Below are 23,249 nucleotides of genomic sequence, written 5' to 3'. Positions count from 1 at the left end.
AGATCTTTTTCCGTGTAAGGTTAATAGACTCCTAACGATGTTTCGACGGGATCCCACTCGTCATCTTCATGTTGTTGTCTTTGGCTTTATGCTCGTATGAACAAAAACACAAAGCTGAAGACAACAGCCTGAAGATGATGAGTGAGACCCCATTGAAACATTGCCAGGAACCTTACACGGGAAAAGACCCAAATATGCCAAGACCTACATATATATACTGTACATACCTTGAAACTAAATACACACACACATACAGCATTTAGTTTCAAGGCATTATTCCCTATGGAGCTGTTTACTAATTTAAATTGGTCCCTAAATAATTTATCACTCCATCAATGGTTTTATAATTAACAACAGACCTGCCTGTAGGGCAGGTGGTGAGTCGGAAAGGAGCATTGCTCTTCAATTTTTGTATGGTTGATATTATACAAACACAAGGAAGCGACAGAGCTTGTGGTGCTTGCAAATTACTGATTAAGAGGGATTATGCTATCAAAAGAAAATATATTACTTGCATTACTGGCTTTTCTACTGTTTGATCCAGAACAATAGTAAGTAAACATATAGTTGGGACAGCTGTAATGTTTTTGCTTTGAACTAAAGTTTAGTTTCCAATATAAGATGGGGTATAGCTCCCCCTTGTGTTTTCTATTGCATTTAGATTACAAGTCATTTTTGTTTTAGAAATGATGAGCATGGAATTTTAGTATGGAAATACAGTAAAGAGCATTCAGTCAAATTTTCTCTTATTGTTCACCACCCATTTTTAATAACACATCCAATGTTCATTCAGTAAAGAATGTTCAAAGCTAGCTAAAATATAGCATTATCGTTACAGTTCATTTAATAGTCCCATTTTATGTCTTGAAGCATGAGCTCAACAGGAATATTCAAGTTGGCTTTGATCAAATACAGCTTAAAATCAGGAACTGTTTTAAGGACTATTCTGTAATTTTGGAGAAATGGAGATAACAGTTTTGAGTCCTCTGTTGTAAATTTAAAAAAAATAAAATGGTGTCCTTGATAGCTCATGATGAATGTTTACTGTTTGTATTTATTGTACTACATTGTGTTTTGAAGGTTATGGAAAGTACAGTGGTACCTCGAGATACGAGTTTAATTCGTTCCGGACCTGGGCTCTTAAGTCGAGCAGCTCTTATCTCGAACGACTTTTCCCCATAGGAATTAATGTAAATAATTTTAATTGGTTCCAGCCCTCAAAAAAACTCACAAAGTTAGTCTAAATTATGCAGAAAGACATGTTTTTAATGAAGAAATGTACATGTACATATAAATGAATAATGAAGTTTCTTTCACTTAACTTGTAAACTTTCTTAAACTTTTAAATTTACATATGTTCAACTTCTCTGCCACCCAATCCTGTAGGACAGAGGTCCCCAACCCTTTTTGCACCAGGGACCGGCTTTAAGCGATCAAGAGAGGAATGGGTGAATGAATGGACGGAGGGTGGGAAGGAAGGAAGGAAAGAGGGAAGGGACAGGAACAGAGGAAGGAAGCAAGGAAACTTATGAAAGGGGAGAGTAAGAGAGGAATGAGTGAAGGGAGGGAGGGAGGGAAGAAGGTGGGAAGGAGAAAGAAAAGAAGAAATAGAGGAAGGGAAGGTAAAAGAGAGAAAGAAAAAGAGCAAGAAAGAAAGAAAGAAAGAAAGAAAGAAAGAAAGAAAGGGGGAAGGGACAGGAACAGAGGAAGGAAGCAAGGAAACTTATGAAAGGGGAGAGTAAGAGAGGAATGAGTGAAGGGAGGGAGGGAGGGAAGAAGGTGGGAAGGAGAAAGAAAAGAAGAAATAGAGGAAGGGAAGGTAAAAGAGAGAAAGAAAAAGAGCAAGAAAGAAAGCTGCAAGCACCCCCCCGAGCCCCCCAGGCCGGCTGCAACCTTTTAAAACACGCGCGCCGCTTCGCAGCTGTCTCCTGAAGCCGAACGCGGAAGTTAGCGTTTGGCTTCAGGAGACAGCTCCTTGGCGCTTGTATCTCGAATTTGGGCTTGTAAGTAGAACAAAAATATCTCTCCCCTCCCAGCTCTTATCTCGAGTTGCTCTTAAGTAGAGCAGCTCTTATGTCGGGGTTCCACTGTATAGGTATGTACAGCATGTAGCAACAGTAAAGAGGCATCTAGAGGAAGAAAGCTACATATTTAGCTTGAGATTAACAAATATTGTAATAAAGCTACTACTTCTAGTAATTTTCTTGGTTTCATTCATTCATTCATTCATTCATTCATTCATTATTTCAATTTCTAGGCCGCCCTTCTCCAGTGACTGAGGGTGGCCTAGAAATCGAAATATACTTATGTGTACCAGATGTTCCCATTTCTAAAGATACTAAAAGCAATGGAACATTATGCCTTGAAAAAAAGAGGCAAGCATTGTCTATTTTTGCACAAGAAAAATGGAAATGGCTGTCAACAAAGAATATAATGTTCCTATCATTACAAATATTGCTACCCTCTCAAAAATATTTTTAAAATGTACTTTTACTGACCCATACAGAAATGTAATATGCAGACTGTAAAGGGGAAAAAACAAATTATTTTCAACAGTTATTAAAATAAGTATGTGCTACTTTGACTTTGCAGTAAAAATGCACACCCATGGAAGAAAATAAGCAAATGCCAACTCAGAGTACATTCCAAAAAAAACCCTGGCTGTCTACTATAACTACAGTGAATTATCTCCAGCTGTCATGAGCTGTCATTTCTAATTGCAAGTTTAATATGCACACTGTGTTCACAAACTTCTTTGAGATCACATTTGGTGCTTATATATTGCAGAATATATTGTGTTATGAATGAAGGCAAATGTTCTGTGTTTGCACTAGAGATTCTACATCTTAATAAAAACAATTGGAAAATCTCAGAAGAAATGGGATCCTGCTCATTAGAAATGATCAATTATCTTTTATTTCATCATCCATAGCATCCCCAGATAAGAGGCAATCTGCACTCTGCTCTACTTCTGTTCTAGTAGTTAAAGCACTGGGCCAGCAACTAGAGCTGAGTTTTAATCCTGCCTTAAGCATAAAAGCCAACTGGATGTCTTTGGGCCAATCATTCTCTCAGCCCTAGAATTATTATTTTTGACAAGAAAGTGGCATGGATTAGTCCAGTTATTTATTTTATTTTATTTATTTATTAAATTTGTATGCCGCCCCTCTCCGTAGACTCGGGGCGGCTCACAGCAATGACAAAGAACAATGTAAAATACAAATCTAATATTTCAAAGAGCTAAAACCCATGATTTAAAAAACATACACACAACATACCATACATAAATTATATAGGCCTGGGGAAGATGTCTCAATTCCCCCATGCCTGACGACAGAGGTGGGCCTTAAGGAGCTTACGAAAGGCAAGGAGGGTGGGGGCAATCCTAATCTCCGGGGGGAGCTGGTTCCAGAGGGTTGGGGCTGCCACAGTGAAGGCTCTTCCCCTGGGTCCTGCCAGATGACATTGTTACTCACCAAGAATCAAAACGTACTTGATGGAAGGGAAAAAAGCAAACCAAATATTTGTAAAACCTATTCAATTGTTTACTGAAGATGATTTGGAAAAATGTAGATCAGGATATACAGAAGGCAACTCAAAGGGAAAAGCTGCACTAATGGAATCTATTGTGTTTTGAGCTGTTTTTAAAGAGAGTTTCAAACTCAAAAATCTCTATAGGCAGCAATGAAATGTGCATTAGAGACTCGTGTTTCCTGCATGATGGCTAGAGAAGAAAATCATAAAGCTCCCTTGAAAAAAATGAACCGTTAAAAGTTCTTTATTAATACTGTGCAACATCTGTTTATTATCTTTAAGCAAAGGCTTCTGATAGTATTAAGTATGAATTGAGATTCCTGCTTGGAAAAAAAACCCTGAAACACAGATGATCGTTACTTCTCAGAGGCAATATGTTCGCTCAAGTTATTTCAAGCATAGTTTCATGCTCACTGTACCAACAAGTGCAATCATAATAATCTTTTGAATTTTATATTTAATCATGAAATCAGAATAATTAAAGGATCAATTTTATATTTAGAATAGTAAATTCAGATTTGAATAAGTCTTTGAGTAGAGGTACAACTCCACTATTTTCAAATACAGCTTTTCCGATTTACACTGATAAAATCAATGCATGGTTATACTGTAGTAAAAAAATTTGCAATGCAACATTTACAACTTTTTTTGTGTTGTTTTTAAATACAGGCAGGTTTCAAACACAATTATAGTGAACAGCTGCCAGTAATTCAACTTCAAAATTTGGTTACTAGAATATGCTATAATAGCTATATTTTGCTTATGCTCTATATTCATGTAAACGGAATTTTCATTATTAAGCACCCCCACTTTTGCAATGGAAGTGTAAATAGTTAAGTGCAAATGGGCAGCTCCATCTCTTTAAACTTATACAGTATGTACAAACTGTTTTGTAAAGCTTTTTAACTTGTTTTCCAGAGACAGTTATATAAGAAACAGGGAGACCACTGCTTTTGATATGTCAGTTCTACCATACAAGAAATTTCTAAGATTTTGTTTTGCCAACACATTTTTGGGAATTTCCAGGGCACTTTTTGCATCAGTAATCATATGCTCTCTTTTTAAACCAATCTTCCTTATATATATATATTGCTGGGCATTATACTAGCAGTCTTATCTTATTATGTATGCATCATAAATTCAACAAATGTTTCTTTGGTAAATATTTGCACCGCAAACGTTTCTCATGTAAATATATCCTAACAGAGGAGTCTCCAAATCACTCTCGGTCTCCCACACATTTTATTCTGTTTTTTTGTTTCTAAGGATTTTGTGGGGGGAGGAGGGGTATTTTCTGCTTGAATCAACATACTGTAAACCTATGTTCTTACACAATTCAATACATGAATCAAGCCCCCTCTTCCCCAAATTATGCCATAGATGGCTACTTTGTCATATTTATTTAACACACTACTAGTCATTCATATGAAAGAAACCTTTGCATTTGAATGCCTCTATTAGTTAAAAAAAATCTCAAATACAGCAGCGAAGCAGTAGAAACTCTGTAACTGAAATCTGCCTTAGGTGCAGGCTCATCATGTTTCAATTTCAAAAGGAACTTCTAAACTAATGAAATTGGTCACTGGATGTGTTGATCAGGAAGACATAAGGAGTGAACTTAAATTACAAGATGCACCCACGTTTATGGTAGGGGATTTATCACATAGCACATTCACATCACATTTTGCTACAAAACACAGATAAAAATACTGTACAACATACAAAATATAAAATGTGATAGGGAAGCCCCATTGAAATACAAATGCTTCTATTTTATTATATTATTTTGTAAGCCGCCCTGAGCCCTTTGGGATTGGGTGGCATAGAAGATAGATAGATAGATAGATAGATAGATAGATAGATAGATAGATAGATAGATAGATAGAGATAGATAGATAGATAATAGATAGATAGATAAATGTAGTCCTCGACTTACAACAGTTCACTCAGTGGCCGAAGTTACAACAGGGGGAAAAAGCTATTTATGACCATTGATCACATTTATGGCCATTGCAGCAATTCCAGGGTCGCCTGATTTACAATTGGGATGATTCATATTTATGACGGTTGCAATGTCCCGGGATCACGTTCTGCAACCCTCTTGACATGCAAAGTCACTGGAAGAAACTAGGTTCACTTAACAACCGTGTCACTAACCTCGCTGCAGCGATTCATTTGAGAAAGGTGGCAGGAAAAGTCATAAAATAAATTTCTCACTTGAGAACATAAAATGTTAGGCTCCATAGTGGTAATAGGTTGAGTACCTGTACTGTCCATGTACACTTTGGACTGACAGCTTCCAATCAATCTTTGGAAGCCAAAATATATCGGAGGAGACTCCATATATGGTTACAAGAAATGATGGAAATTCTTATTGAATTTACCCCGGAATTCTTTCTGTTAGGCATTGTCAAAAAACCCCAAGAGTATGAAATATTTAATGTTACATATAACAACAGCTGCAAGAATTGTCTCTGCAAAAATGGAAGGATTTGCAGATACCCACCGAGAAGGAGGTTATAAGAAAATATATGAATGCGCAGAGATGGTCAAATTAACAATGGAACTAAAGGATCAAAAGGACTCAGATTATTACATGACTTGGCCCAAAAATGGTATAAATGGACACAAAAAGAAACACAAAACAGTAAAAGATGGAGGATAGAAAGAATATAAAAATGTGTATACAATGTACAAATATATAATGTATTTATATTTAAAAGAATGTAAACATAAGGGTGTCGACCTACCTGAAGATATTAACATATAAATATTTTTTTTAAAACCCAACATAAATAATTTTTTTAAAAATGGGGCAAGCCTCGCTTAATAAATTCCTCACTTAAGAACATAAAATGGCTCCCTAGTGCTAATAGGTTGAGTGCCTGTGCAGTACATGTACATTTTGGACTGACAGCTTCCAAACGATCTTTTGCCGTCATAAGAACACGATAAGCGCAGGGGTAGGCGAAGTTGGCTGTTCTATGACTTGTGGACTTCAACTCCCAGAATTCCTGAGCCAATCATGCTAGCTCAGGAATTCTGGGAGTTGAAGTTCACAATGTCAGAGAAGAGCCAACTTTGCCTACTCCTGCGCTAAGAGAAAGAGAGCCGACTCCGCACCCCGGGAAAGACAAGCCCCCCCTCCCCCCCGCCGCCATTCCCGCTCCCCGATCTCGCTGACCGCTCCGGAGATCGCCATCCAATCCGCAAAATGGAGAAGAGTCCTCCACTGCACAGGAAATGTGAGGGAGAAGGATTTATTTTCCTCCGTTCTAGTTTTTCTCTGTGGTTCTTCCGCAGATCTTAAACGTCACCTCCGATTGGTTCCTCCCCTCCCACCTCCTAAAGGCCCTGGAGCCAATCGTGGCCTCCTCTGGCCCGAATTCTCCGCCCCTCCCTTTTTCCCCAACCAGTACTGAGTTGCAGTCCTGAGGCGAAAGAGGGCTCATCTCGCTCGCTCCCTCCTTCGGATCGTATGCGTCTCTCTCGCTCGCTCTTTCTCCTTCTTCACCCCCCGCCCCACCTCCTTTCTCTCCATCGCCAGACGCCGACGTAGCAGAAAGGAAAAGAGATGGCGGCGGCGACGGCCGAGGCAAAAGAAGCCGCGGCGGGAAGAGCGCGAGGCACCCGCAAGGTTAACGTTACGTCGCGAGGACGCCGTCGCGAGCTGTAAACCGTCCTCTCCCAGCCTTTAAAGGACTCCTCTCCCCACAGTCCCGTTGCTTTCAACCCGCCACAGAGGCAGCCCCGTCTTCCTCTTCCGAGCGCCTCTCAGTCTGGCCGGCCGGGGGGGCGACGCCGGCCTCCGAGTGGAGCTTCCACCCCTTCCGCTGTTATGCTGGTACCCCTCGGGAGCGCCGAGAGCGTCCCGGCCGCCCGAGACGGATGCTGAGAACCCTTCAGGCTCCGGCCGCCGTGTCTGCCTGCTAGGACGGCGCCTGGCCAGGACGCCCGGTTGGCTCTCCATTGGCCATGTATTTCCTCAGCGGCTGGCCCAAGAGGCTGCTCTGCCCTATAGAGGCTCAGGAGCCCCCGCTCGGGATCCAGGCCGACCCGCAGAGGACTTTGTTCGCCGTGTTGTCCCCGTCCCAGCTCAGCGTCTGGTACAACAGGGTGAGTAAAGTGGCCACCCTATAATCAGCCTGCCTACTGTTTTGGCTACGGTTTCCTCCCGAAGCTCTCTCCTGGTTTTTTTCCCACCCAGCCAGATTGCTCCATACCTGACTGACTTTGGCCTCTTCCTCCGCCCGTTTTTAAATAGTGAGAAAGACCTCTCTCTCTCTCTCTCCCTCTCTCTCTCCCCTTCTCTCTATATAGATATAGATAAATGGACATACGGTAGATAGATAGACAGACAGAATAGAATAGAATTTTATGTGATTGGACACACAAGGAATTTGTCTTTGGTGCATATGCTCTGAGTGTATATAAAAGAAAAAGATACATTTGTCAAGAATCATGTGGTACAACACTTAATGATTGTCATAGCGGTCAAATAAGCAATGAAGAAACAATCAATATTAAACAAAATCTTAGGATACAAGCAACAAGTTACAGATACAATCCTAAGTGGGAGGAAAAGGATGATAGGAATGATGAGAAAAACTAGTAGAAATAGAAGTGCAGATTTAGTAAAAAGTCTGACAGTGTTGAGGGATAGAGTTTTAAATAGAGTTTTAGACAGACAGATATAGAGATACATATGCCTAGGTATATATGTGTGTGTGTGTATGTCTAGATGTATATATATGTATGTCTATATATATCTAAATCTGTATCCTTCTGTGTCTGTCTATCTATCTATCATTCTAGATCTATTTCTATTTATCTAAGTCTGTCTATCTATATCATTATATCTATTTCTATTTATCTAAATCTGTCTATATCTATCTATCTATCTATCTATCTATCTATCTATCTATCTATCTAAATCATTCTATATCTATATTTCTATTTATCTAAATCTGTCTATATCTATCCATCCATCTAAATCCTTATCTATCTATCTATCTATCTATCTATCTATCTATCTATCTATCTAAATCATTCTATATCTATAGCTATTTCTATTTATCTAAATCTGTCTATCTTTATCTATCTATCTATCTCTAAATCCATCCATCCATCCATCACTCTCTCCTTCCCTCATTGGGATATGATGCTGAATTCGGGAATACTTTGAAAACGTGGCTCAAACAAAACTTGTGGCTTTGCTTTGTGGTATGGCTAAGGCTGAACATGTGTGATAATGTTATGCTTTTAAATACAAATCTTTTGCCTCTTCTCTTAAATCTCCAGATTGACAGCATGGTTTAGATGTACCGTATTTTTCGCTCTATAAGACGCACCTGCTGATAAGACGCACCTAGATTTTAGAGGAGGAAAATAGAAAAAAAATATTTTGAGCCAAAAAGGGGAGAGGAAGAGAGGAAGGAGTGAAAGAAGGGAGTGAGGGAGGAAAGAAGGGAGGAAGGAAGAGGAAAGCAAGAAATGGAGGGAGGAAAGGAAGGAAGGAAAGAAAGAAAGAAAGAAAGGGGGAAGGGACAGGAACAGAGGAAGGAAGCAAGGAAACTTATGAAAGGGGAGAGGAAGAGAGGAAGGACTGAAGGGAGGGAGGGAAGAAGGTAGGAAGGAGAAAGAAAAGAAGAAATAGAGGAAGGGAAGGTAAAAGAGAGAAAGAAAAAGAGCAAGAAAGAAAGCAAGAAAGAGAGAAAGAAAGAAAATGAAAGAAATAAAAATAGAGAGGGGGAATGAAAGAAATGGAAGGAGGGAAGGAAGGAGAGAAAGCAAGAGAAAGAAAGAAAGCAAGAGAAAGAAAAAAGAATGAGAGAGCAAGAGAGAAAAAGAGAGAAAGAAAGAAAGAAAGGCAACTTCAAAGAAAGGCTCACTGAGCATCTCTCACTCTCTCTCTCTTTCTATCCCTCTTTCTTTCTTTCTCTTCCTTTCTCTCTCTCCTCTTCCTTTATCTCCTCTCTCTCCCTCCCTCTCTCTTTCTCTCCCCCCTCTCTCCCCCTTTCCCTCTCTCTTTCTCTATCTCCCTCTCTTGCTATCTCTCCCCCCTCTCCCTCTCTCTTTCTCTCCCCCCTCTCCCCCCTTTCCCTCTCTCTTTCTCTCTCTCCCTCTCTTGCTATCTCTCCCCCCTCTCCCACTCTCTTTCTCCCTCTCTTTCTCTCTCTCCCCCTCTCTCTTTCTCTCTCTCCCCCTCTTTCTCTCTCTTCTTCTCACTTTCTCTCTCTTGTTTTCTTTCTGTCTCTTTTGCTTTCTCTCTCTCTCACTCTTTCTCTCTTGTTTTCTTTCTCACGCTCTTTCTTTCTCTTGTTCTCTCTCTCTTGCTATCTCTTTCTCTCCCCCCCTTTCTCTCACTCTCTCTCTCTTTCTCACTTTCTCTCTATCTTGCTGTCTGTTGCTCTCACTCACTCTCGTTCTCTCTCCGTTCTTCTCAGCGGTGACGCGCGCACGCCCTGCCCGCCTCACCTTTGCCGAGAGCACTTTCGTCCCGGGCTCTCAGCAAGGGGGTTGTAGGAGAGGCGGGGCCGGCGGCAAAGGAGAGGGGCGGCATACAAATCGAATAAATAATAATAATAATAATAATAATAATAATAATTCAATGTCGGGGGCGCACGGGCGGTTGCACGCGCTCCCTATCTCCCTGCTAGCCCACTCGGAATATTCAAAATAAGAAAAGCCTTCGCCGGCAAAGGCTTTTCTTATTTTGAATATTCCGAGTGGGCTAGCAAGGAGATAGGGAGTGCGCGCAACCGCCCGTGCACCCCCGACATTGAATATCACCTTCGCCGGCCTCCGCTGAGAAAAACCTTTGCCGGCATTTCCTCTCGGCGTCAAGGAGACGCAGCGGCGGGCGGAGAGAGGGAGGGGGGGCAGCGGCGTCCCTCCTGGCCTTGGCGGGCCGCCCGACCCTCCCCACCTCCTGCAAACGCGGCGGGGGGAGAGCGAGGAGCCGGTTCCGGCAGGCGCGGGGCTTGGCTGGCTGGCTGGCGGGGGAAGCGCCGCTGGTGGTGCGGAGGGAGACCCTCCTCCGGGAGGGAGGGAGCCAGGCAGCAGCTAGCCAGCCAGCCGGCGGGATGGCGCTTCCGAGTTCGCAGCCTCCCCACCCCCCCCTGCCTGCATCTTCGCTCCATAAGACGGGGCTGATTTTTCATCCTACTTTGGGAGGAAAAAAACTGCGTCTTATGGAGCGAAAAATACGGTATTTTTAGTTACTTAATGGACTCTAGATGTGTCAGAAAGCTGAGTGCAAAGAGATACTTTCTTAAAAGGAAAGGACTTGTTTTGCAGATTGGCTCTGTTGTGTCATCATTGGAATTTTTTAAAATTTTCTTTTGAACTTTACTGGTATTTCTTAATCTCAGTTCCAAACCTGTCTTCGGGTACATACAAGTAGTTCTCAATTTAAATTTGCTAGGGAGACATTTTTTCAGTTAGCTGTGCCTCATTTTATAACTTTTCTTGTCACTTTTGTTAAATGAATCATTGCAGTTGTTAAGTTAGTAACGTGATTGTTAAGTGAATCTGGCTTCTCTATTGATTTTGCTTGTCGGAGATCACAAAAAAGTAATCACATGACCCTGGAACACTGCAACCATCATAAATGCATGCCAGTTGCCAAGCATCTAAATTTTGATCACATGACCAAGGCGATGCTACAATGGTCGTAAGTGTGAAAAATAGGTCATTTTTTTCAGTGCTGTTGTAACTTTGAAGGTCACTAACTGAATGTTTGTAAATTGAGGACTACTGTAGTTGTAGTCGCTTGGCATAGGGAAAAAATAATTCCAATAAGCTGTTCACCACTTTTAAAAGGAGTAGTAGAATTGCATTCTCAATATTTTCCTAACATATATCTACATTTTAGGTATATTCCTCTTGAATATCCATTTTATATACATGTGACAGTTATGAAAGGTGTTTATGTTTGCATCTGAAATTTTCATAAATTTGAGTTTATTTCATACATTTCCTATCCAGTTGGATATTGGATTCCATGGAAGGAGTAGGATGTGCTGTTTATGTAAATTATATAGAGATGTATTTAGAAAGAACCAACTAACAATAATGGGGGTGGGTTTAAATAATAGTGGGTTTAAATTTTGTGTAAGTGAAATATCTTTCAATAACAATTTATTAATGACACTTCTGACACAGTATAGTGCTGTATACTCAATTACTCTATACACCATATGGTGCCCATTCCTTAACAAATATTTCTGTAACTGAATTTTTTAATATCTTCTAATGCCCCATCAATCTGTGGGTCTAAATTTAGCATCGACACATTGATTTTATAAAGTCCATAAAGGAAGTTGAAATTTAGTTGTTCCATATGCCTTAGCTTCTAATTCAATGGCAGTCCGTTAGTTCCAGTAGTAATATATTTGTGAGCATTGGTTTCAAAATAGTCAAGTTAGTATAGTCTACAATTCCCTGCAAAAGTTATCATTCAAAATAGTAATTTTAAACATGCTTATAATACTATTACATATTATTGCATTAGAATGTCATCTGCCTGGGACAAAGCAATGCATTTTATATGAGATCTGTTGTTCTATAGAAAACATAATATTGGAAGGAAATTCAGAAAACAGTGATTAAAATTAAAATAATTGGAAAACCTTCTCTTTGGCTTTCTTAATTTACAAAAAAAGATCGAGGTGGAGTAATAAAGAAGAGAAAATTAAAGAGTGAATATGAAAAAAAATCAGATATGAGACTAGAACTGAAAATCAATGAATCAAATGCAATGGAAGGCATAGGATGAAAAGGAAAATATATAATTACCTACACTTCATTTTCTCAACACATATTAATATAAATGGCTTTAAACAATTTACAATGTAGTTCTACATATACCAGAGATAAATACCAGAATATCACTTTCTAAATGAACAAGGATTAAATTACTAGCATTTGGATGGCTGTTAGCTGTAAAGATGAATATAATTTATTTTTGTTTATAATTTATCTTTCTATTTTTCGGGTGAGGAGGGCAAGTTTATAATCCATTTGCAAATGTGTAAAAATGTATGTACTGTATCTAAAATATCTATACACATATTTTGATGATGTAATAAGATTATATTTTCTTATAGCCAGTGTAAAATGTGCTTGTGATAGGTTCTTTATGCAAATGCAGAAGGCCTTTATTATCTTCTAGTATTTCAAATATGCAAATTTTTAAAGAAGTTTTCTGTATTTTATATGCCCAAATCCCAATAGTTCTGAATATATTACTGACCTCTATTTTGCTATTCATCCTGTCCTAATGACTTCGCATAAAGTTGTGAATTCTCCTTTGACAGAATCTTCAAACAGAAGTTGGATGGTTATTGTCAGAGTTGCTGTAATAGAGTCTGTTTTGTGATGGTGTTGGGTGGGATGAAAAACTAAGGCTCTTCCCAACTCTGATTCTATGAGAAGATTACCATCTTGTACAGATAAATATTTTAGAAAACATCTAGTTTTATACACATGCCCATAAACATCAACGTTATCAATAATTATTTGTAATGCGTGCTATGTAAATATGGCATCATAATGGTAAATAATTTTCAAGATTAACAAGCATTGCTGGGAAGCTAATTTTTTTCAGTCTTTGCTATCAGATTAGAAATTTTTATTTTTCATTGCAGTTGGAATGTTATTAACAATGCAAGCTATTTTATGTATAAGCTTTGATTTAGCCACAAGAAAAAATATCACTGAAATGAGTGTGATCCAGAGGCTTCTTTCATTAAAGTAAGAAATAGAAGCAATATTTAATAATGATTTATTCCCTCTACAGCCAATTCTGTTTGGTGTAAAGGAGGGACCTTTTGAACAATGCATGGTGAGGAAGGGTTGCAGTAAAAAAACAAAAAACAATTCAATGGAGCAAGCTAAGAAGTTGGGCTGGAAACCAGGAAATATGCATTTTAATCTTCCCTTAGGCATGGGAGATGATTGAGTGTCATTGAGCCAGTCACTATCTCTTAGCTCAACCCACCTCGCAGGACTGTTGTGGAGAAAAGAGGATTCAGGCCCATTACATATGAACCTAATAAACATATATTATAAACAGTGTAACTCCTGTTTGTAGCAACCATTTGCAAACATGTTTTCATTTGTAAATTGCATTCCAATTTTACATTTCTACTACATAAAGCACGTTTTTTCTGACACTATCAATATATACACTATTTTGGATGGATAAAGAATTGGTTGCCCATTGCATTTTTTTGGAAAAGGACAATAAGATTATGACTCTTTTAAAATCTAAAGTAGTGGAGCGAACGGAATAGGGTCAATGCCTGAGCTATATTAAGATACTTAATATGACTTCCAAGTTTCAGTTTCCAATCCTTTGGGCTAATAGGTGGATTTGGAACTGTGCCATAGTTGTACTAAATAAAGTGGCCACCATCAGAGAACTATTAACAAATCACTAAACATTGTTGTAATTAGCATGGCATATGGGCATTTTTTAAAAGTCAAGGTACTGAGGCTAAAGATAATTTAGCAGAATGGTTCTAAACTATGAGTCATAACTACAAATATGCAAAAGCTAGGAAAAGCTTGTTAATAATCAGTAGCATCTTCAGATAACTGTTAAAGGAAAAAGGTTGTTAGGCTTATTCTCTATTCTACCTTTCTTTCAGAAACTTATGTCTATTTCAGCCTGCTACATTCTAAGTTATTTCTGAAGTAACTCCCATAATGGAACAAAGAGTTTAGTGAGCTTGTGGGTCCTATACCTGTCCATGTTTTAATTAACTGCTGCTGCTAAAACATTAAGTCATATATGGCATAAGGCAAGAGTTCTTTCATTCCTAATTACTAGCTAGTTATGGGTTAGTTGTACTCGGTACAGGGATCACGTTGGGATTTGTGAACCTGTCTGCATGTCTTTCAAAGTTCCTCCACTTTACCAAGGGTTTTACAGTTGTTTCTCTTAGGATATCTATAGTGAGAAAATCTCTCCCTCTGAGTATGCTTGTTTCTGCAATGCTGGTGATTAAGGCTACTAATTCCAAATAGGACTAAATAGGACAGCTGTTATCTCATTTGGAGACTAAACGGAGGGCATTTCAGGTGGCAGGTTGTAGCTGCTTCCATTGTACCTTGCCTTTATTTAACAATTTAAAATTCTAGTTCAACAGAGCCAGAGGGGTTTTTTTTTGTGTGTGTGGATGAAATTCTTATAATCTGTATGTCATTCTACTGAAGACAGTTGGATATCCCTTAAATAGGGATCCTGTAAGATCCCTGTTACTCTTACAGAATTATTTTTTTACCTACAAAAACCATTCCCTATATTTTTCTTTCCCAGTTGTAGAGTATTAATCTTAGGTTTTTCTTCCATTTTCATTGAAATTATGCTAAATGGAAAAAGGACTTTCTGTGCCTCTGTGCAGTCTAGTAGTTTCACAAATCCCTTCCTAGCACATTTCCATTTTTTTCCATTTTTCAGGTACACTATCTGTACCATCCAGGAGATATCGGAAGATTGATCCAGGGTTTATAATGAATTCTAACATGTTAAGGTCCTCCTGGAGTACTGAACTGACTTTCCATTAAACAAAATATTTTCCTAAATATTATCCATTATCCTAAGTCAGTTATGGTGAACCTTTTTTTGTCAGGTGCCAAAAGGGTGTGGGCGCACACTATTGCACATGCCCTAGTGCCCACACCCGTAATTCAATGCCTGGGGAGTGCAAAAACAGTCCCCCCCCCCAAGGTCCTCTGGAGGCTGGAAATGATCTGTTTTCCAACTTCTGGAGGGGCCAGTAGGCTCGTATTTTGCCCTCCCCAGGCTCAAAGGCTTCCTTGGAGCTGGGGGAGGGTAAAAACGCCCTCTCCCATCCTCCTTGGAGGCTCTCTGGAAGCCAAAAGTGCCGTCCCAGAGCCTCTATGCCAACTAAAATCACCAGGCCAGCACACAAATGCACCTAGTGGAATTGAGTTGAGCTAGAGCAACACCTCACATGCCAGCAAATATGGCTTTGCGTGCCATCTGTGGCACCCGTGCCATAGGTTCGCCATCACTGTCCTAACTAGTCTCCATTAGCTTACAATTGTTCATGTCAGTACTTTTCTGTGAGTTGTCTTCTGAACCTCTCTGGGGATTTCCAGTTTAACCAGGAAAGAAATCATTGCAAGAAAAAATAATTTGGAACACACATAAAAAGCATAGGCAATTTGCCTCATATTGTCTAGCAAAAATTCCCACCATAGCAATGAGAAACAAAGTTGGCATGTAGGCACACATATAAAGTAAATACACGTTAAAGCAATCCAGACAAAATATTTAGAAGACCAAATATTCTGTTATATTGGTTAGAGCCATTCCTGTGTACTCTGCTACCCCTAGGTTTTGGGGTTTTTTTTTGAATTATGGTAAGAAAAACAAGGTAAAGTGGTAGCCTAGCCTAAGAGGAAACAACTTCTGCATTCTAGTGCTTTATAAGCTCTTTATCTGTATGATTTTCAAAAATCCAGTGTGAGCTTGAATTTTTTTAATTGATGCATAAATTGACATATATGATTATATAGGCAGTTTGTTCTATGCTTATTACAGGCTCTGCTATCTGTAATTTCCTGCCATTGACAATGCATATTTAATGAGCTATACTGTACTGTATAACACACGGAACAAAAAATAAGGAATATTTCTGAAAAATTCACTTGCAAGCAAATTGTGATAGTTTTGGGTAGCAAATGGAGACAAGGCTTGTGATGTGTGTGATCATTACTTTTACAAATGTCTGAAAGCGCTTTAACCCACTGACTTGAGATGATATAGAACATTTAGAATCAGCAGGATAGCCTTTGGAATCCAATAAATGTTCTACAAATAGGTAAAAGATACTATGAAAATAGGATCTTTTAAACACCAGTTAGTATTTATAATTGAGAATGACAATGACTCATTCCAAATGACTGGGGGGGGGGAAGTCTCCTTTGATATGGGGAGGTAAAGCAAGCAAATGAACCAAGAAAGAACTGAAATAATTCTTCTGATGAGATGAAGGTAGTGATGCTGACTTGAGATAGGAATTTGTTTATTGTTTGTATAAGAATGGTTCCAGAATGCTCTGTCTTCTGTGGAAGAGAACAAATAAAAGCATTTTTCAAATAGATTGTCAGCCCTAGTCTTGACTTGGTCAACTTCTTTTGTGCCTTCTCCTTGTTATTCTCTTCCATTTTCTTGAATTATAAGTTATTTTACTAGTATATAAAATAAGATTAGTTGTGCTAATGATTCTATATACGTCTATTCAGAAGAAAGATTTCATTGGAATTTTCTGTGCGGTAAATATTTATAGGCTTCTATGTAAATAAATACTGCATCCATAAAAATATTTTCTTCCTCTTTTGATATGCAGTGAAATCTTCTTTAAAAGCATGTTAACATAAGATATAATTTAGTCTTGATTATTATCCTATCTTCCAAAAAGGCAACATTTTAAAATTAATGAATGATTATGGGTCTTGCTAGTGCCTGTCTGAAACAAAACAAGATAATTTTATTGTTTTAGCATGTTATTTACTTAGCGTAAGCTTACATGCCTAGACTAGCTACTGTGCCTGTGTCCAATAAAATGCATTTTCTTCCGTACAGTTGCCAAGTTTTCCTTGTGGGGGAAAAAAGTAGGACTTCTTTTCATTGAGTAAAAAGTATTATTTAAAAGACTTACGTGATTATTCATCTTAAGCAACTTTGGGCAGCTTATAACAACCATAAAGCCAATAAATAAATAAAGCAATCTATACTGAATTAAAACAATAAGCCCAAACCCTGTACCTTAATTGTCCCTCAGTCACCCTCCTCCCATGCATACAAATCCAGCATCCAGATGCATACAAATCCAGCATCTCAGTAAAAAGCCAGGTGTTAATGGCCTGAAGGTTAGAAGGGTGGGGGCCTGTTGAATTGCCAGAGTGTTCCACAAGATAAGAGCAACCATAGAAAAGGGACACCTCCAAGTTTCCTGCCAAATGGGAAGGTTCCTGGGAGCAGGACCCCCCTATCCAATGTAGTGGGATGGGTGGATATTCTTCCTGAAAATAACCAGAAATATGAACTTAATGTCTATCCTTAAATAGAACCTCTTAAATGTAGAAATATTACTTTCAGTATAGAAAGTTTCTGTAAAGATGAATAAACTGTTTACAACTATTTATAAAAACCGATATGTCCCCAGCGTTGTTGTTGTTATTGTTGTTGTTGTTGTTGTTATTATTATTATTATTATTATTATTATTATTATTATTATTATTATTATTATTTATTGGATTTGTATGCCGCCCCTCTCAGGAGACTACCATATGTATGGCAAACTATATTTCCATAGTAATACTGATAAATAATCTGAGAAAGAGAATGGAGTAGATCTCCTTTTTTATAATTTACACAGTATTTCTGACCTAAAAGCAGGATGAGATAAAATTGTTTTCAAAGATAAGAGGCTTTTAACATTAGAATTCGAGTTAGAATTTTACTATAACTTCTATTGAAGGAGAAAATGGTGAAATGAAGTCATTATGGTACTACAGCCAGTAAACACTGCTCTTCTTAAGTGCTACAACCCTCTTTTCCCATTACAGTATGCTGTTTTCCTTAGCAGCTGATCTTTTGCAACAAGTTGCCATTAGTTACTGCCAAATGTTATAGGCAAGGTTGTGCTTTAAACTCTATATCAGCCTTTCCCAATTGGTGCTTTCCAGGTGTTTTGGATTATAGCAAACATTGTTCTTGACTGCAGGCCTTAAATGGCAATGGAAGTAGAGGAAATGGAAATTGTAATTCAAAACAACTGGAGGGGCACCAGATTGAAACAGTTTGAAATACAGTAATGTTATTGCAACAGAACATGCCAGAATACCAGTATCTTAATATTCCATATCTTCATTTTAAGATACGACCTTTCAGCTGAATTCCTATCATTATTGAAATATATTTGAAGCATAAAGATAAGGAGGTTAGTGCATTTATGATGTGCTGGCATATTGTAGTATTTTGGGATTGCTTTGATCTTGACAGAGTTCAAAAACTAATTTTTTTTCACACTGTTAAATTTCATGGGTTACAATAAGAATGTATATTTTTTATTTTATTTATGGCCGAAATCCAATAGACTCTGGGCAGTGTATAAAAATATGAAACAAAACATAAACATGGCTAAAAATTGAAGCAGATGGACAGCTCCAATTAAAACGATGTAATAAGTAGCATAATCTACAAAACAGGGACCTTAGACAAATAATGAACATTGCCCCCAGATCTGCAACCAAAGCCAGGTTTTCACGTTTTCTAGACTTAGAAAAGGTGCAACCCTTATCCTTATCTCTGAGGTTATGCTGTTCCAGAGGGTGGGGCCAAAAGGCATGCTTCCTAGGTCCCAGCTTCCCCCACTCTCTAGAGGCCCTCTGGAGACCAGAAACAGCCTGTTTCCCAACTCCTGGTAGGCCCAGTAGGTTCATGTTTCGCTTTCCCCAAAGGCTTCCCTGTAGCCAAGGGCGGGTAAAACTACCCTCTTCCATCCCCCCAGAGGCTCTCTGGAAGCCAAAAACAGCCTCCCAGAGTCTCTGTGCAAGCCAAAAATCAGCTGACCAGCACACACATTCACATTGGAGCAGAGTAGGGCAACAGCTCACGTCCCAGCAGATATGGTTCCACGTGCCAGAAACCATTGGAGATTAGCAGTTTTCCAGGTATCCATTTAAAAGATGAAACATGAAGATATTACTTAAGTTATTTATTTGAATATACTAGAAACCAAGCATTACAATAAAATTAATTAGTTGAATTTATGATCATAGCTTTTCTATCTATTGATTGTAGAATCTGTGATGGAAATACTCCACATATAACATGCTGCTAGCCTTGTTTAGAAAAATAACATTGAAAAACCATAAATCTATCCAAATGTCTAAAAACAGTGTAATTATTTGAAAAGAAAATTATTCAAGACATTATTATTTTGTAATAAAAGTGAGTTCTTGAATGGTACTCAATTTTTATTTAGATATTCATAAGTGAAAACCCCCCCCCCATAGTTTTGGCATACATATTATATTTGTTTTACAATCTTTAATATACTCCTGAGACCCAACTAATTGATTCTGGAAGTCTGTTTTGATACTATAGGGAATTTATAAATTAGCATCTTGGTGAAACATCAGCTTACTTCCCAATGTTTCTAGTATCTACTCGTAGTATAGATCTGAAACTTTGTGCTGCAAATGATAGAAATCAAACACTGTTATAACACAAATTTCTGAACAAATGTTCAGTCATTTGTTAAAATAAACATTTCTGAGCAAAAGATAATGTTCTGATCTTTTCAAGCCTGAGAGTTGTGGTATAACATTAGCTTTTATTAATACATTTCCCACTGTGGAATGATTAACTATTCTATATAAATTGAACCATTTTGAATGATTGCTGTACATCTCGAATAAATGTTTGAAACTGGTAATATTGCATGAGCCATATTTTTAAAACAGACATTTTAAGGCATTATGCTATGCTTAATTTATTACTTGCCAAGTAAGATTATATTGTGGTTTTGAAATAAGGAAGTCTTAGTTTTCCTAGTCACAATTCTTAATTAGTTTGCTTAGGGGGAGCTTCTTAAATATGGATTGGATTTAGGTAAAAACAACATCTTAGAAAATATAAATAGACAATTATTTTTAAAGTTCTACGGTAGTCTTTAAAAGGAATTAAGTAGGTGTGCTATCACTTAAAGTGTTTAAATCTATAAGAAAGAATTTAATTTATGAAAGTAATAGCTTGCAGATTTAACTTTTTTTAAAAAAAATAGATAACATTGAAATATAAACAATGTAACTTGTGTACAATTTCTCTTCCTATCCCAGCCCAGTGTGCTAATTGTAAGCTACAAAGAAACAGTAAAAGCTGTGTCGCAATTTGGACATTATGACCAAGCTGAATGGAAGCCTGACAGTACCACAATAGCTGTTACGGTAAGTAAAGACATTTATGATTCTAATAGACTTTCACATAACATTTTATTGACACAGATAGAAAATAAATTTAAAAAGTAAATTTAAAATGTAGATTGACTTGTTATCTATATTTTTCACTTTTTTTTATTTAGAGCAACCATGATCTGAGAGTCAGGTGCCATCTCTTTAAGCTGTCATCAGTTAGGGCTGTTCCACAAGACTATTATAGAGTACTGTGGGCACTCTTTTTTGTTTTTCCTCCAAATACATTGGATAAAGAATTCAGTGTCCTCTGATTCCAGCAACAACTTGTCTGAATACGTCTGAATTTGGGGTTGAATTATGTTTCATAAAATATATCATTCTTCATGAAGACATACATTCTGAATTTTTAGTATCTCATTCAAATGTGTATTCACATCTTTAAATTGTATTAATCTTTGTAATACATGTATATTAAACCCAGCAATAAATAGGACAGCCTCTTAGAGGTGAAATATGCTTACCTCATTTTCTGCTCAGATTTGAAACTCTTTATTTTAATTATTTAATATATTGCTGTAATTTGTCAGTACCATCTTGAGGTTCCCTGAATGATGCTCAGAGAGATTGTGAGGCCACAGTTACCCTCCCTTGTTTACTTGCTTGATTGGCTAATTTTATTCAGCATCATAGTTGGCCATTATCTATTTTTTACTCATTACATTCCAAAGCACTATTTTAAGGCAGTTTTTGTACATATTTGTGTCAAAGTTGTGGAACATTTAATTTTTTTAAAAGAATGGCAAGATTAGGTTTGGATTGCTTAAAAAACCTTATAGCATTCTTCTGGGCTGCTGTATCTTTCCATAATAATATTTGCCATTTCTTGGAAGAATCTATATCTAAACCTATACAGTATATGTTTACTTACACAAATTTGAATTAAAGTTAATGGTAGCTTCTTAAAATTATACAACTGAATATTAAATAATAAGATGGAATAATAATTGTTAAAGAATAATGTAGGTTAAATATGTCAAATTCAGCCTTTTTATGTCAGTATATACAGAACTGAGCCTTGTAACATTATCAACTTGCATGGCAAATGGAACTTAAGAATGTGCATCTGTGCTGATGTCAGGTTGATACTTCTAGTACATGGTGTTGTCTTACACTTTCTTGTAGCATGACATAGCAAATGAATAAATTATTTAAAGACAGATAATGGTAAAGAATGCAAAATTGAATAGACAATGCTATCTTGTTTCTTTTGTTTCTTTAAAACCATTTAATTAGAACATAATTTGAAAATTGTAATATATACTTAGATGTATAAACAAATCTGTCTATCTTTGGATTAATAGTAGTTTTGCTTCAAATATTAAAGATAATATTACTAGGAGCAGCTATGGAAATATGCTTTCCTTCTCCATCATATTCTTAACTGAAAAACAGGAAACCATGCTTGGAAGAAACCTGAAACCTTTATATATATTTTTCTCCTTCTGTCTGTGAGAAATATATTAAATTATTTAAAGGAAGGAATCTACTTAACATTCTTTTAAGGGTCTGGTTTTGATTTAGAGTTCATTTTAGTTTAATTTTTTGGGAAAATGCTAATTAGTATTGTAGGCAGTTGCCATCAAATGGGGAGGTTAGGATTAAATAAATAATGTACTGAAACTAAAAAATGAACATTCAAAAGTCAGATGTTTAAACTGATATTGTGTGTGCCCCCCCATAAACTCTGCATTTTAAGTACCTTTTTGTCTTAAGGTTTTCTTAAACTTATTTTTGCCATTAATTTGGTTAAAATATAAAACATCTCAGAAAATCATGAAAAGGGGTGCTGGTTCTTACCTGATACGCCCTTTCTCTGAGGATTGAATGGGGGGTCCAGGATGGGTTACTCTTGTCCCATAGAACTATGGACTGCGTTGAATTTCTGAGGATCCACCTCTGAGGTGACGTTTCCTTAGTCAACAACAAGTCTGAAGCAAATGATGCAAGCCTACAGCAGTACCCACAGAACTGTGGTTGGAATGCGTGACAGATCTGCAGAAAATATAAAAACACCAAACCCCCTAGTGACCAGCCAAAACCAGACCCACAGTTGGGACTGGATTGTCCCTTCAATCCTCAGAGAAAGGGCATTTCAAGTGAGAACAAAGACCCCTTCTCCATCCGCAAAGGGAGATCCTCCCAAAGGGAGAGTCCAGTATGTACTACCAAAGGTGGGCAGTCCTGGCGGGGAGGTGGGGGGGGAAAGGTTATTCACGGATCCTCAGTTCCTCAAACGGACGAACACAGCCTCAACAGAAGCAATTTGATATGGCGGTTGAAAGGAGATGCTGACATCCAAGACACTGCCCCGCAGATCTCCTCAACTGAAGCCTGGGTAGCCCAGGAAGCTGTGGTAGCTGCACTTCTGTCACACCCTGAGGCACCGGAAGAGACTGTGTCTCATATGCCCGGAAGATGCAGGCCCTAAGCCATGTACCGAGTGTGGAAGGCGAAATCTTCTAGCCACGTCCTACTTCTGGAGAAGATCATCTCTTGTCTGGACATTGTGCCCTGGGCCATGGTTTTCATACCCATCCTCAATGATTCCTTCTCCCCTACCAGGAGGGGGAGCCGGGGGGGGGGGCATTTCATGATGAGGATCGTCCTGGGTCCATGGTCTCTGCAGGAGCCCAACACAATATCAATTGGCTGGAACTCAGGGCAGCCTGGCTGGCCCTTTGGGCTTTCCAGCATGT

At 38.1% G+C, this 23,249-nt stretch overlaps 1 protein-coding gene across 1 annotated transcript in view; it reads left to right on the top strand.

The window, feature by feature from the left end:
• Nucleotides 1-6,967: 6,967 nt before the first annotated feature.
• RIC1 (RIC1 homolog, RAB6A GEF complex partner 1) overlaps nucleotides 6,968-23,249 on the top strand; it is a 60,458-nt gene continuing 44,176 nt past the window's right edge. Inside the window, exons 1-2 of the mRNA XM_070742578.1 lie at nucleotides 6,968-7,650; nucleotides 20,419-20,526. Of these exons, the coding sequence (XP_070598679.1) occupies nucleotides 7,510-7,650; nucleotides 20,419-20,526 (249 nt within the window). The 5' untranslated portion in view covers nucleotides 6,968-7,509. The remainder of the gene's footprint in view (nucleotides 7,651-20,418; nucleotides 20,527-23,249) is intronic.

This window comes from Erythrolamprus reginae, chromosome 2, assembly GCF_031021105.1.
Source record: "Erythrolamprus reginae isolate rEryReg1 chromosome 2, rEryReg1.hap1, whole genome shotgun sequence".
NCBI classification, from domain to species: domain Eukaryota; kingdom Metazoa; phylum Chordata; class Lepidosauria; order Squamata; family Dipsadidae; genus Erythrolamprus; species Erythrolamprus reginae.
The sequence above is the reverse complement of the archived record's forward strand: the minus strand, read 5'-3'. Positions and strand labels throughout refer to the sequence as shown.